At 37.8% G+C, this 14066-nt stretch overlaps 2 protein-coding genes across 2 annotated transcripts in view; both read right to left on the minus strand.

Moving 5' to 3' along the window:
• The window catches only part of LOC307154181 (uncharacterized protein), a 139823-nt gene that overhangs the window by 115620 nt on the left and 10137 nt on the right, over nucleotides 1-14066 (minus strand). Inside the window, exons 2-5 of the mRNA XM_079898948.1 lie at nucleotides 5115-5201; nucleotides 4863-5006; nucleotides 3936-4073; nucleotides 3418-3501 (exon numbers count right to left, since the gene is read on the minus strand). Coding sequence (XP_079755074.1) covers nucleotides 3418-3501; nucleotides 3936-4073; nucleotides 4863-5006; nucleotides 5115-5186 — 438 coding nt within the window. The 5' untranslated portion in view covers nucleotides 5187-5201. The remainder of the gene's footprint in view (nucleotides 1-3417; nucleotides 3502-3935; nucleotides 4074-4862; nucleotides 5007-5114; nucleotides 5202-14066) is intronic.
• Nucleotides 11790-12734, minus strand: LOC307154186 (putative inhibitor of apoptosis; the record flags this gene model as incomplete). Its single annotated transcript, XM_079898950.1, has 1 exon — nucleotides 11790-12734. One exon carries the CDS (start codon nucleotides 12732-12734, stop codon nucleotides 11790-11792), a length of 945 nt encoding a protein of 314 aa, XP_079755076.1.

A 14066-nucleotide genomic window follows, 5' to 3' on the forward strand; every position in this document is an offset into this window, starting at 1 on the left:
CATCCTCCGGCTCTGAGGGGAGAGTTGAAACAGATGTTTCAGAGGGAACAGGTGTGACAGCAGTCCCTGAGGGTCCAGGTGGCGAAGGAGACGGTGTGTGTTTGGGGTCAGGGACCAGTGAAGGAGATGTGGAGCCCAGTGCAGACGTAGCACTGCTGGTGACCAGGGTGGAAGAACCCAGTGTCAGTGTGGAAGAGGGTGGTGACAGAACAGCTTCCGGATCCGTTATTGTGTGATCCTCGCTGATGTCACAGAAGCCCTCATCTTCCTCTCGCTCCTCCACACTGAGGTCCTCAATGAGCTCTGCTGTCTGCTCAGAGTCTGGATTCATGTCCTGCAGTGCCTGGTCAGTCTGCTTGAACAGATACTGCACTCCTATGAGCTCACCTGAAATAAAAACAATAAACAAACAGATATTAAATACAATGTTGTGTATCATATTTGATACATTAGGCTTTTGTAGAAGCTCATATAGTGTGAGAATATAGAGCTCATCGTCGAGGAGAAAAAAAAATATTCAGATGCCCAAAACCTTTAATTATGGGGGCAAAACATTAAATGAAATGCAATAAAATGATGATTGACAGAAAAGTCTGATGATCATTTTGATATTTACATGTAACATGATTTTCTAATCAAGTGAACCTAAGCTGCTTCAGTCTAGTATATTACTATATTACTAACAATATAAAATTGTTATATAAAGTTATAACTTTACAATATAAAGTTATTCTTACAATTACTTTAGACACTTTTACAATTATACCAAAAGACTTTTACTAGCTAAAATATGGACTATAAATCAGACGACAGAGGGCATGTTTCCAGAAAAGTTTTGATCATGTTGATAATTTAGAGGCCTTTAGAAACTTGCATATCAATTATGATACAGTCGACTTTATAGGTTTAAATCTGACATATAGACGGAAGTTAGACAGAAATTGCAAGTTGATAAACAAAACAAAAAAAACATTTCTCACCGGTGTAACTTGCAGGGGGACAAAACGTGGGCACCACTTTCCTGCCAAACAGCTTTTCGTAATTGCTGTTTACACAGTGAACAAGTTCTCCTGTGTAGCTGCGCAAAGCTGATGGCTCCAATGACAGGGAAGCCGCCTCCCGGTCCTGGTTCCACCGGTGTAGACCCTCCAGCAGATAAATCTGAAAGTTCAGACTGTTCGAACTGGTCCCTGTAAATAGACACAACAGTGTTTAGGGGGTGTTAAAGAAATACACAAAGACACTTAATGCTCTTTCTTTACACATGCACAGTGTGTGTGACAAAGACATACCTGGGATGAAACGGTTAAGGTGTAAATGAAAGGACTCGAGAGAAGTGGAGCCTCTGGCACATCTGTATGTCTTCAGAAGCACGCCTCCCTTGGTTAAGCTCCCCGTCTCTGTATAGAGCACAACACCAGGGGGGTCTTGAATGCATTTCACATGCTTCTTCTGAACATTCCAGATGTGCTCCATCCTTTCTCGGTCCAGGAGAGGAACACCTAGGGAGTCTTTGCCCTTGCTGCTCAGGAGCTCTGTAAGCAGCCGCTCAAGGAGAAGGATGGTAGTCTCCTCTCCACAGGTCCTCCTCCGGCAATGGAGTGCCAGCTCCTCCCTGGTAAGATGCTTGATGACATCTTCATCTGACAGCACAGGCCAACCCTGGGATACTAACAGCTCTCTCTTTGCTTTGCGAAGCAAAGAAACATCAGCCGCATCCCACTCAAAAATGCACGCTGACAGCCGTGACATGAAGATGGGATACAGCTGATGGGCGTCAGTTGTACACCCCATGGCAATCCTGCGCATAAAATGCCAGATGTCCAAGCGGATCATGAGATCAGGCCAACCTCTGAATCTGGTTTTGAGCTTGGTCTCACCCACATCAGTGCAGCAGCCACAGTCCACGTACAAAACAGCAGGTGGATCCACACTAGCCTGCTGGTACCTTTTCACCAGACCATCTACCATCATGTCCAGTCCCGCTCCTTCCTGCGCTGTCAGCACACTTATGAGTACCTGACCAAACTCATTGCCAACAGAGGTAAGCCAGAGTCCTGTTCCCCTCGCCGTCCCAGCCAGCTTCTTAGTGATCTGCAGTAGATGACAGTAAGCATGCAATGTAATGACACATCACACCATGTAGAATATGATACTCATGCTCTGATAATGATATAACAGTAAACCGCATAAATTAACAAAAATTCCCTGCTAACCTTTCTAGTGGAATCCATCTTCAAGACTGAACCATACGTGGATGTTATCCTTGCATGGATTTCATCCAGCCTTGTCAGGATGTCTTGGCTGTAGACGGTGAGCAGCCACTTGCAGCTCGGCACCACTGTAGGCTCTGGGGGTTCCTGGAACTGTATTTGCGACACCCCGGGTCCTTTGAGGAAGTCCACACATTGGGTGGTGTACCGGGCCAGACGCTGGAGCCACTCCTCGCTGTGGTTCTCACGCAGCTGTTTAATGACCCGCGTGGGACTGTTGCCTAGGCCACGCTCACGCAGGAGCCGAATGACTCTCATATCACAGGCATATCTTAGGAAAAGCAAAATTCACACATTCATATATTTTACATATTTGATTTGTAAAGTATTTGCAAAGATATGTGATGATGGGCTATCAACTGGTTGTGGAATGAAAGTGTACTTACTTCCGCGTGAGGATGACCCGAAACTCAGAGCGATGGCCCAGATCCAGCTGTTGCAGGACAGTCTGACTCCAGGACACATGCGAGGCTTTACACTTGGTACAGATGAGGGTTTCTGTGACCATGTTGTACATCCTATCGATGTCCAAAACCTGCCGAGCCCTTTTGTGCAGACCACCTCCTGTCAGGTGATGCTGCCCGCAGGCAGAATTTGGACAGATAACCTTGACCTTCCACAGCTTGTACGGCATCCACAGCAACAGAGCATGGCAAAAAAATCTGTCTGGAGCTGGAGCCTGATTGAATATAAGGGCTGGCTGTGGTGGGTAATACCAGAGCTGTAGGTTGTCTCGAAGCTCTGGTTTTCCCTTGGGCCCCATTTTAAAAAGCCTGCTGGCAATCCACCTGTGATCCTCTGGTGGCAAGGTCTCCGACCACAAACGATGCAGTCGAACTGCAGATGAGGCTTGCAATATTGCCCCCGAAGGAGCAGTCTGTGAAGGAAAAAGACAAAAACATTTAGTCTAGCAGGTCATTTATTTAATTAGAGCTTTATCTATCCAAAACAACCCTCACATAATATAGAAAATATTGGATGTCAAATACATATTTAAGGTAATAGAATAAAATGTATACATTTGTTCCAAAAGTTTTCAGAATTGTGTCAGCTGCTAGCACTATTTTGTGTGACTCTAGTGAGTTGTGACAGTTAATATGCAAATTCAATTATTCAAAGACCAATAAAATGTTTAATTACTTACCGAGACAATACTGCAAGAGTCTGCAGGACTGGTCACATCTGCAGTGGTTCTGGAGACAGAGGCAGGAACTCCAGGGTCTTGTGCCTGTACAATCAAGCAATGAAATATAATACATGTTGCATATATAACAAGAGAAGTTTTAACTAATCCTAGATGGAATTATACAACACTGTTCAAAGGTCTAGGTTCAGTAACATTGTTTTTGAAATATAATTCAAATACAGTAATAGTGGGAAATAATTGCAATTTAAGATCACTGCTTATTTGAATCTGTTTTCAAATGAATTTAATGCATCAGTGCTTCATTAAAGTATACATTTCTTTATGAACAAATACTGACCCCACCAACTTTTGACAGTAGTGTATATAAAATCTATTTCATTCAAACATAATACAGTACTGTATAGTATTGCTCTTACTTCATTAAGATTTCCTGGAATACAAAATATGTTTCTCAAACATGCATAGGTGTGGAATGTGTCCTCATAGAATACAACATGGATTATGCCAGTACTTACAGAGACAGTGGTGCTTGGTGTAGGGGCGCTGGACACTGCTGTGCTGGGCTGGTCAACAACCTGAGACGGTCTCCTAGCCACACTCAGATTTGGCTTTGCAGCAGCAATGTGGGACCCACCAAATCTTGGCTTGGTAAACTAAAAAAGGGCAAAACAAATTCAACGAAAAGACGAATTTAACGTAACAGCACATTGGCAAAAAAATATATAAAAATTTTAAATTAGTAAATGAGAAAATATCTATTATTCCTATATTTCATTGTATAACTAAAGGAACTGCTTTCATTCTTTGTCTTAATTTTTTTCTGTGTATTACCACCCTCTGCCATTTATACAGATTGAAATAAGCACAGTTAGAATAGAAAAATGTGTGGGAAGGTATTGCTAGAATGTGAGTATATTATAATTCAACAGGAACCTTTTAAAATGACTTAAAATCAAAACTAGTTTGCACATAGTTTGTAAGAGAAAGTGTTTATTAACAGTAATGAAGGTTACACTTGAAATGGCTACAAAGCATGATGACTTAATTAATAATACGTGTATAATTAAATGTGCATAAGTGGAATATTACCTGAGAGATACAGAAAGAAAGACGTAGCTTCAATAGCCAGTTGAAAAAGATCAAGAGAGATGCCATGATGGACGTGAGTGTCCTTTAACCAATAATGGCAGAGCCCAATTAGAGAGGAAGAGGAGAATACGAGAGCAGAGCCCAGAGAAGAAAAAGAGATCACATAGGTTACATTGTTCTTTCACCATTTTACTTGATCATGTGACTAAACCCACCTGAGACGGTCGCTCCTGTACAAGGTGTGACAGCTGGCAGGTAGGTGTAAAAACATACCAGCCATTTCCACTGAACTTAAACCTTTATACTTTAAAACGTATATTAAAATTACAATTCTTTTAAAAAAATGTTATTACCTTTGACAAACTTGGTATTATTTTAGATGAAGTGGGCTGGGGTGGGAGCTGATGCTGACTCTGCTCCATGACCTCCTGTGCTGGTCCAGTAGCGGCAGACTGTTGTTCCACAACCCTTGGTGCTTGTCCACTAGAGGCTGTGGCCTGCTTAAGACAACCACAAACATACATAGGCTACAATCATTTTTGAACGAGAAGAATATGTTCAGTAAATTATATAAAAAAATACAAGTTACATCTTCACATTATTACCTTTTGAGTGTGAAAACCACACATGCATTTTGGGACCGCTCCGAGCAAGGTCGTCTGGCCGCGAGACTGCATCGGACATCTTTCAATCTGTAAACATTATGACACATTTAATACAGAATACATGCATTTCTACCTTATCTGAATGAATGGCAAATTAATTTATTGTCATTTTCCAGGACGTGTGTCATATTTATTTTTATTCATGTTCTTTCTTTGAAGGGGAGATACAAACTGTGAAATTAGAGAGAAAGAGGGAGTAAAGTTTGTATCCTCCTTTAACCCCTTAAGTAGTTATTACCCTATGGCACCTGTCAAAATGATTGATGACTTCCGGCCCCGCCCACTAGATAAGACATCTGGTCCCCGCCCTTCCGGTTGTCCGTTGAGCTGTCCCGCCCTTTCTGGCGTGTATAGATATGGATATGGATTGTTCTATCGAGCGTTCGATCATGCGTTTTGACAGTTTTATCTACCGCATATGTTGTTTTTATCTACCGGTGTCTTTCCGGCATATGTAGTTATGGTTTGCCCTATTGTCCTAGCTAGTCGTAGATCATGTGGTTTTGACAGAAAGTTTGAAGACTGTGTCACACACAAGCATTATCTCTTGTGCACACAAGCTGGGTGTATTTTCTGTGTTTTTGATAGACATCTGTTTTTTGACAGAAAGTTTGACTTTGTTGTCCAGTTCAGTTATGTGTGTCTGGCTATGTGGCATCACAAGTGCTGTTAGGAAATGTGTCAGCATGTGATATCTCTGCTACGCAGACGTCCACCCTCACATTCCAGAGGTAACAGCAAAAAAGTGAGAAAAAGAGAGATGACTCTAATCATGTTTTTATATTTCACACAAATGATATACAATAATATCTTAGCAAAAAAAATCTACTGAAACCATTTAATTCAGTTTTAGATAAACAAAAGAATAAAAAAATCATATTACATAAACATTCCGTTCTTTAGGCCTATAAGTGTATAAAATAAAATAGCTATCTTGTTAATTTAACTAAAGTTGAAAACCATTCAGTTCTTTATAAAAGTATATAATGAAATGCTTATAAAATAAATATCTTATTGATCCAATTGTTTTTGATAAACAAAAGAATAAAAATCATATTACATAAAACATTCCGTTCTTTATATACATTAAAATGGTTATCTTGCTAATTTAACTAAAGTTGAAAAACATTCTGTTCTTTAAAAGTATATAAAAAAATAAAAATAAAAAAAAATCTACTGAAATTTCAGTTTTAGATAAAAAATAAAATTCATCTAAGTCTGCTGACTGAAGATTTCATGAAGCACCAGACAAATGGTATGTGTGTGTGTGTGTGTGTGTGTGTGTGTGTGTGTGTGTGTGTGTACGTGTGTCTGTGACAGGTTCCGGTAAATTAGTGTGCCGTCATCTTTCTGAATTTATTTCAAAACATAATCGTAAAAGTTTAAATATGATCTTTTAAAATTAAAAGACTGTTTAAATAAAATCTTTGAAGTTTGAATACATTCATATCTTCTATTTATCTTTTAGAAGATTACTGTAGTGATTTTGTTTAACGGTGACCTAAAGTATAATTGTTATTAAACAATGTCTGTCTGTTCAAAAACTTTAGATTGTAGAAAAACTGTACTTTTTAGTCGTCTTAAATCTCATTTATATGAAAAGATTCAATCAGCATTTTTTTGTCCATGCGGGGTTTCAATTTTTATGGTGGGGGCTTTCCATAGCTATAATGAATTTTGTACCGTACACCTAAACACAGAAAACTACATTTGTACATTTTCAAAATGAAATAAATAAACAAATCATTTAATATAATTTTGTGCACACACACGATTCTAAAAAATGAACTAATCTCTATTTTAAATTAAATTATTATTAATAACATATGTTACTAAAATGTAAACAAAGTTTTAGCTAAATAAATATATAAACAAAAACACCTTACAGCCCCAGATCCTTCAGAGATAAACCACAGTGTGAACTGAAGCTTCAAGAAACAGGGTATCAGACCAGATGAGTCTCGGGGGACAATGTCACAGTAAATCTAGTCTGCTAACGCCTTTCCAGAGTACATCCAGAGTTTATACTAAATTCATTTAAAAGCATAACCTTAAAAGTTTAAATCAAATCTTTAAAGTTTTATTAAAATCATATCTTATATTTATCTTCTAAGAAGACTTATGTATTATTTTTAATAAACAACGTCTGTTCAAAAACATTAGATTGTTGAAAAACTGTGCTTGGGCATCTTAGATCTTTTGTCCATACAACATGTTGTCAAAGTTTTGTTGTTGTGTTGTTTTTAAGAAATCCGAGGACTCCACATTGCTCTTATTTAGACTAAGTTGTATCATTTGCAAAATCACTGACACGGCATAAGTAAAGTTGGTCTTGAGCGAATATTTAATTTTACTCGTCTTAATTCAAAGTAAAAGATCATATCATTTTTACTTGCATCTCCCGAACTATCCTTAATCAGTGTGGAAACACACAGGGTGAAACCCTTTTCTGAGAATATCGGTTATCTACTCAAAATATATGTAGAAGTGTAAATCTGGTGTTTAAAATCTGTCTGGTGGCCGCATGAATAGACTTTGGGGAGAGCTGATGATACTATCTATAGCAGGAAGCATGCCCTTTGACCTCCTCGATTGTGGAGGCTTTTTTGTTTGTTTGTTTGTTTTTTGTTAAAGACCCAACTACAAGTTAGTTCTCCCAAAAGAATTTCTCCCATCTAGTGGTTCTCCCATCTACTCGCTTTTTCAAATGCGTGTTGCAACTGCGGTAGCCGTAATGTGTCAAGAAGCTATGACAACATGGCTTCCAATAGCACATCATTGAGTTTAACGATACATGTTCTACTGTTATGGCAGCTATATAATGATTTACACAACCAAGCAATGAAAAAAGCTTGTAATTTAGACCATACCTTTGACTTACCTGTCGAGAAGAAATCAGGCAACTTCCCTTTCAAAGTCTTTCTCCTTCATTAGCTCTTTCCACATGGGGAAAAGCTATCCCGATATTTATTTACATACCGATAAATTAAGTTTTAGCTTTTAGGCGATGAGGATTCCTTCTCCTGCATAACTATGATCCAGAATTATAATGTACTGTGCAGCCTTTTCAAATTTGTCTGGGGCAGTATCAACGTCTCTCATATGGTCTAGCGGTTAGGATTCCTGGTTTTCATCCAGGTGGCCCGGGTTTCGACTCCCGGTATGGGAAGACAATTTTTTTTACATTGTCAACAAAATTCAAGTTCATCAATAATCATTTTTAGTTATCCATAGTCTTGGAGGCCTACACGAACTGCAGAAACAAGCAGAAGATATGTAAAAACTCATAAATGCTGTTTCAGTACTGAATCATTTTCACAAATACAATTATATAGAATTCAGAAAATTTCACTATGGAATATTTACTTTATCATTTAGTACATCATCATTTAAACTTTTCATCTCATAATTATGACGCATAGTCATAATTTTAATTTAAACTTTTTGTCATAATTATTACTTAATTCAGAATTACAATTTTTGTCAATTACGCCTTTTTAACGTAACACTATTTTGATGGTCCTTTTGAATGTGCTGTTGACTATAGTAGTGTTGATGATGAAACGTCTTGAGTTAGGCTAGCGCTTTTTGTCCCTCTCTGTTATTATAGTGTTTCAAGATGGCGGAACGGCACGGAAGCCTCCTTGGACTTACCCGCCCCATGTAAATAAAGATAAGAAATGTTTCGCTTACGAGGATAAGTCAGATCATTGGCAGAGGTCATTTTACACCCATGAGGACATATTTTATGAATACAGACAATGATTTTAGCTAATAAAATACCATTTTTTTCAACGAGCGAATCTACACATGAGAGGCCTTCAGAAGTCATAACTTCAGGGGTCAACAGCTTAGGCCCGTTGGTTTAGGTATTTGTAAAAATCAAATACTGTATTACACTTTTCAAAGTTACAATAAAAAGACCTGTTGTGTTCTGACACAAGGCCATTAACTTGTTTTTATAAATGTATTTTGCTTATTTCTACAAATATCGGCCTGAAAATTGAAAAATCAGAAAAAGAAGAAAAAAACAGTGTTTTAAAATACAACTAAACCATGATAATGTTTAGTTTAGATGTTGATGACTAAGCTTCTGGCATATAGTGCAACCACGCAACAAGAAATCTAATATTGGTGTAATCTTTGCTAGGTCTCACTCACGACACACAACTTTGTAAATAAAATAAAATAAAATATCATTGTAGTCATTGTACTGTAATTTAACCATATTTTATTGATTAATATTATGGCTTCATGTTGATTTAAAGTTTTTAATTGTTATTAACTAATACCTTTATCTTTTAACATCCGGCACAAAATGAAAGAGATGTATTATTAAAAAAAAAAAAAAAAAAAAAAAAAAAAAAAATGGAATGTTCACAATCACTATGTGTCAAAAACAGTATGCGTGTAAATAGTTGTGCTAAGTTCCACACCCTATGGACTAACTTTAAAAAACAAAACAAAAATACACATACATATATATATATATATATATATATATATATATATATATAACATACACAAATCATTTCTTAACTAAGCAACTGCTTCTTAAATTATCAGACACTCACCGCACTGATGTTAACATCACCATATATTGTGTTTTCTACCATGATTGTAGTAACTATTGTCCCACCATTCTTCTGGGCAATTGTTAAGTTAAGCTGATTAGGGTTCTGAATTAATGGCTGTCCCAATGATGTAGAAATATTATGCTTTCGTCGTTGTGGAAGGTTGTTAGGCTGTTGAACGTCACCATCTGTTAAAAAATGAACAATTAAATACACAACCAAAAACCATGTAAACATTATAGTAAAGCTTATTGAAGATTGAGAAACATATTGATTACTAACAAAGTAAATTATACAACTTTTCCTACGTTTGATATTCTTTTTTCTGATTTTTTTTCACTATGGACTTGATCCTTTTTAATGCTGTTTTCTCTCCATATTTATTCTGTAGTTCCTCTACTGTGTCTTCCAACCTCCCTGTTGTTCCTCTCCAGCTGTGTTAACCAAAGACAAACAGTTAGAAGAATAAAATGTATGTACAATAGCAAAAATAAAGTTGGTCATTAGTTGTTAGGGTTAGATACACCTGTAGACACATTCATACACCCGTCCGCCTGTTTTCATTTAGCATGCACCAGAGTTCAAACATTCACTTTTTCACTTTTTATTTATTACATCGAGAGAAAACATGAATACGACACACTGCACTTGGATGAATACATTTATTAGATTTATTTAATAATATTACCAGTTCCATATTATCTTTATTAAAAAATAAGGCAATAAATGATTTTATTTTTTAAATTTGACTGCATTCTTTACTTTTTGATTTATGAATTATAACAGACTGATGGGAAAAACATTATTTTGCAGTTACTTTTTTAAAATTTGTTTTATTATTCAACTATCTCTTTCTTTTTGTTAGATTTTATTAGTTGTAATTTTATATATAAACATTTAACTTTTAAAATAAATGTTTTACAACAACATCACCATCTTCCGCTATATTTGGGCCTCCATGCTCATCTATTTACAGTATATGATATTGGTGAAGGGGGCCAGCATGAATATATTTTTTAGGGGGCCCCCGAATTCTCTACGGCCCCGTTCACATCGCATCGTAAGCGCATAATATCACCTGCTCAAGTACGTCTTGACGAGTTTCTTCTGTATTAAACAGCGAATCTTCTCAGTCAGATCGTCGCAAGATCTCAGGAATCCTCTCACACTGCTTGTGTTCACGCGCTCCATCGCTAACGATTCAAACTTCCATAAAGCGCGCCAAAACAGCAGCGCGGAGATGTGACGTCATGTGTCGAGCGGGCGCTCGTAAAAAGCACATCTTTGCATTTCTTCTGAAACAACAATTTTTAACATCACTATCGCAACACTTATCGTATTGCCGGCTGGGATTGTAATGTTTTGTATGCCGTTTTCTTTACACTCACCCCGGATATCTGTTTCCTGCAGTTAGCTGTAATGTTAGTGAACTCTAGGTCTTCTCTTTGTTCATATACGACAGTATTCGCATGAATTGGCTTGATTTGATAAAATTATGTTTTAAACAATCATCTTCACTTGAGACATTTACATTATACCGTCCTAGTTTTTAAATAGCGCTAAAATGTATATTTTAACCCTTTATGCGGATATGCCGCACAAGGTTCTCTGTTCTCTGGTTCTGTGTTTTTAAAAATAAAGACAAGGATACCTCTTTCTATAAGCGACCCTTAAAATCTGTGCATACAACAAAACACGTGTAGGTGTACGATGATTTATCAGAAAATTACTTTTGTTTGAAGAAAAACTTAAATCAGCTGGTGCTTGATAACTATTGAAGTTATGATGATGCGATATTTATCACGTTTTCATTTTAACTCAATACTCTATGAACTTTAACATCTTGTTGGTCAAATTAACTAAAGCCTGCGCATCCTAGCTACTTTCTAAATGTGTGTAACAGAACTTATGGTGAACAATTTAGCCATATGTTTTAAACGTGTAATGTTTAAACAAATTTTGTTACTGGACTGAGTGAAAATAATAAACTTCTCCTTTGTTTTTATTATTTATTAAGTTAAATGCAAATGATAGGAAAACTTTAGGATAGGAAAGTACGGACAGCGCCTTTGACCAATCCTCTACATATGGGGCACTTGCGCAGAGAAGGTGCACATTCTTTGCACACAACTAGGTGACCACAGGGGATGAAGACAATGTTCACTTCCTTATCCATGCAAACTTTGCATGTGCGCTCCTCTTGAAGTCTTTTTAACTGTTCCTCCATAGGCAAGTCTGAAAGATCTTGACTAGGGGATGCAGCTTCATTTGTCTGGGGCGTCGGGCCACACTCAAATTCCATCTCTAAAGCAGACTTCACCACAGGATTGTTCTCTTGTTCTCTCACAAATTCTCTTGAGTCGCTGTCTCCATTAGTCAATAGCTGCTCAAATAGTCTTGGCAATCTTGCTTGAATCTGATGAACAAACTCTTGGCCCTTTTCTTGCAAGAGGTATTCACATCTTGGAAACCACTTGGCATGTTCTACCCATGGATCATCACCAGACTCCCAACATCCGAGTACACCATCGCAACAAAAGCACTTCACGTCAACATTACGACCAACATAGTAAAAACCAGCCTTAGCCAATTGTTCTGGTCGAACAGTTATTCTTGAGGGCCAGTAGACAAATGTGAGCAACCTTTCTTCACACCGTTGCATTGCCGATACATTGAAAGGGCTAGATAAAGGTACATTATCTGCACAGACACCTCGAACGAAACGGCAGCTGGGGTAATGTCTCTGGTGCTCTGATACTGCACGATCTCCCGGTTCCCAGTTGCTAAGCTGGCCTCCACAACTGAAGCAAGCCACTCTGTCGCCTTGGCCAAGGTAGTAGAAACCAGCTTTGGCAAGCTCGGCCGGAGATAATGCAGCAGGAGTCCATTTCTTAAAGGTGTCAAGGCGTTCCTGTTCCCGACGCATGCCAAGATTGTGACAAGCCGGAGGGCGCTGGTGAGACATATCCATGTAACCGGGTCTCATTCTGATACTTCGGTGATGGCTGGTGTTGTACCCCTGCATAATGTCTTGTAAAACATCTATGTATCGTCGGGAATTTGTAGCCGTTAAAAATCTCCACATACGACTCTTTAACGTTCTATTAAATCGTTCTACGACGCTGGCTTTCAAATCGGTAGCGGTAGCGAAATGATTAATGTCGTACCTTTTCATTACATCTTGAAATTGTTTGTTAAAAAATTCTTTCCCCTGATCCGTCTGCAATTTCTGTGGCACACGACCCTCTTCGAGTATAGACTCGAACGCTCTAGCGACCTCGAGAGTCCACGCGTACTTGCTAAATACGTCTATGCACGTCAGTAGATATTTATTACCGTCGTTATCCTAGGTGTAGGCGATCATGTCGACTAGATCGGCCTGGAACTGAGTATCGACCCCGTACACGACCACTCTGTTTCGTTTGTATTTTATAGGCGCTGTTTTGTGTAATGTGTAAGCATCCTCACCAGCCAGCCATTCTGAAACCTTTTTATCGCTTAAACGGACCCCACTTTCTTTTAAGACGGCGTCCTTTAATCGTTTTTTACCCCCTAAAGAGCCGGGGTTGGAGGGTGTATAATAAGCCTTTTTCATGAGCTCCGACATGCTGCAAAAGAATAACGCGTACATGTGGTTTGAATCAATCTTTTATTAAAAAAGTTACAGGATACATGATATAAGTAAACATGGATAAATGATGTTAATATAACACAAGTAAAAATGGATATAATAGAAGATAGTAAAAATGATTATAATACAATATACATGGATATAATAGAAGATAGTAAAAATGATTATAATACAATATACATGGATATAATAATAATAATGTTAGTACAACAAAATCTAAGTAAAATTGAATATAATGATGTTAGTACAAAACGGAATATAGTAAAATTAGATATAACAATGTTACATGCATAGTCTAAGTAAAATGGATCACTGATAGTCTAACCAGAAAAGAAAATCGCGACAGGCCATCATGTTTTTGTCTAGGATGCAATCGACGTACATTTCAACAATTTCATTGACATTTTCAGACATTTCATCCTCATCATCGGAGTCATATTCTTTTGAATTCTTCACCAGCTCGGTACAGACATCCGCCACATACGTACAAGTACACAGCACATCGGTGACCCCGAGCGGGAGTTGTGATTCACACATCATATCTAGAACCTGTTTTATCATTACACCGGGGGGATCGAAGCCATAAGCGCATTTGTCCGTCAAATCATCCCATGAATTAGCGGCTCCTCTTATATACACCATTTGTTTCTTGAAATTTGCTTCACGCGTAGTTGCCTCCATAGGTGG

Source organism: Squalius cephalus (assembly GCF_949319135.1).
Source record: "Squalius cephalus genome assembly, contig: scaffold_57, whole genome shotgun sequence".
NCBI lineage: Eukaryota > Metazoa > Chordata > Actinopteri > Cypriniformes > Leuciscidae > Squalius > Squalius cephalus.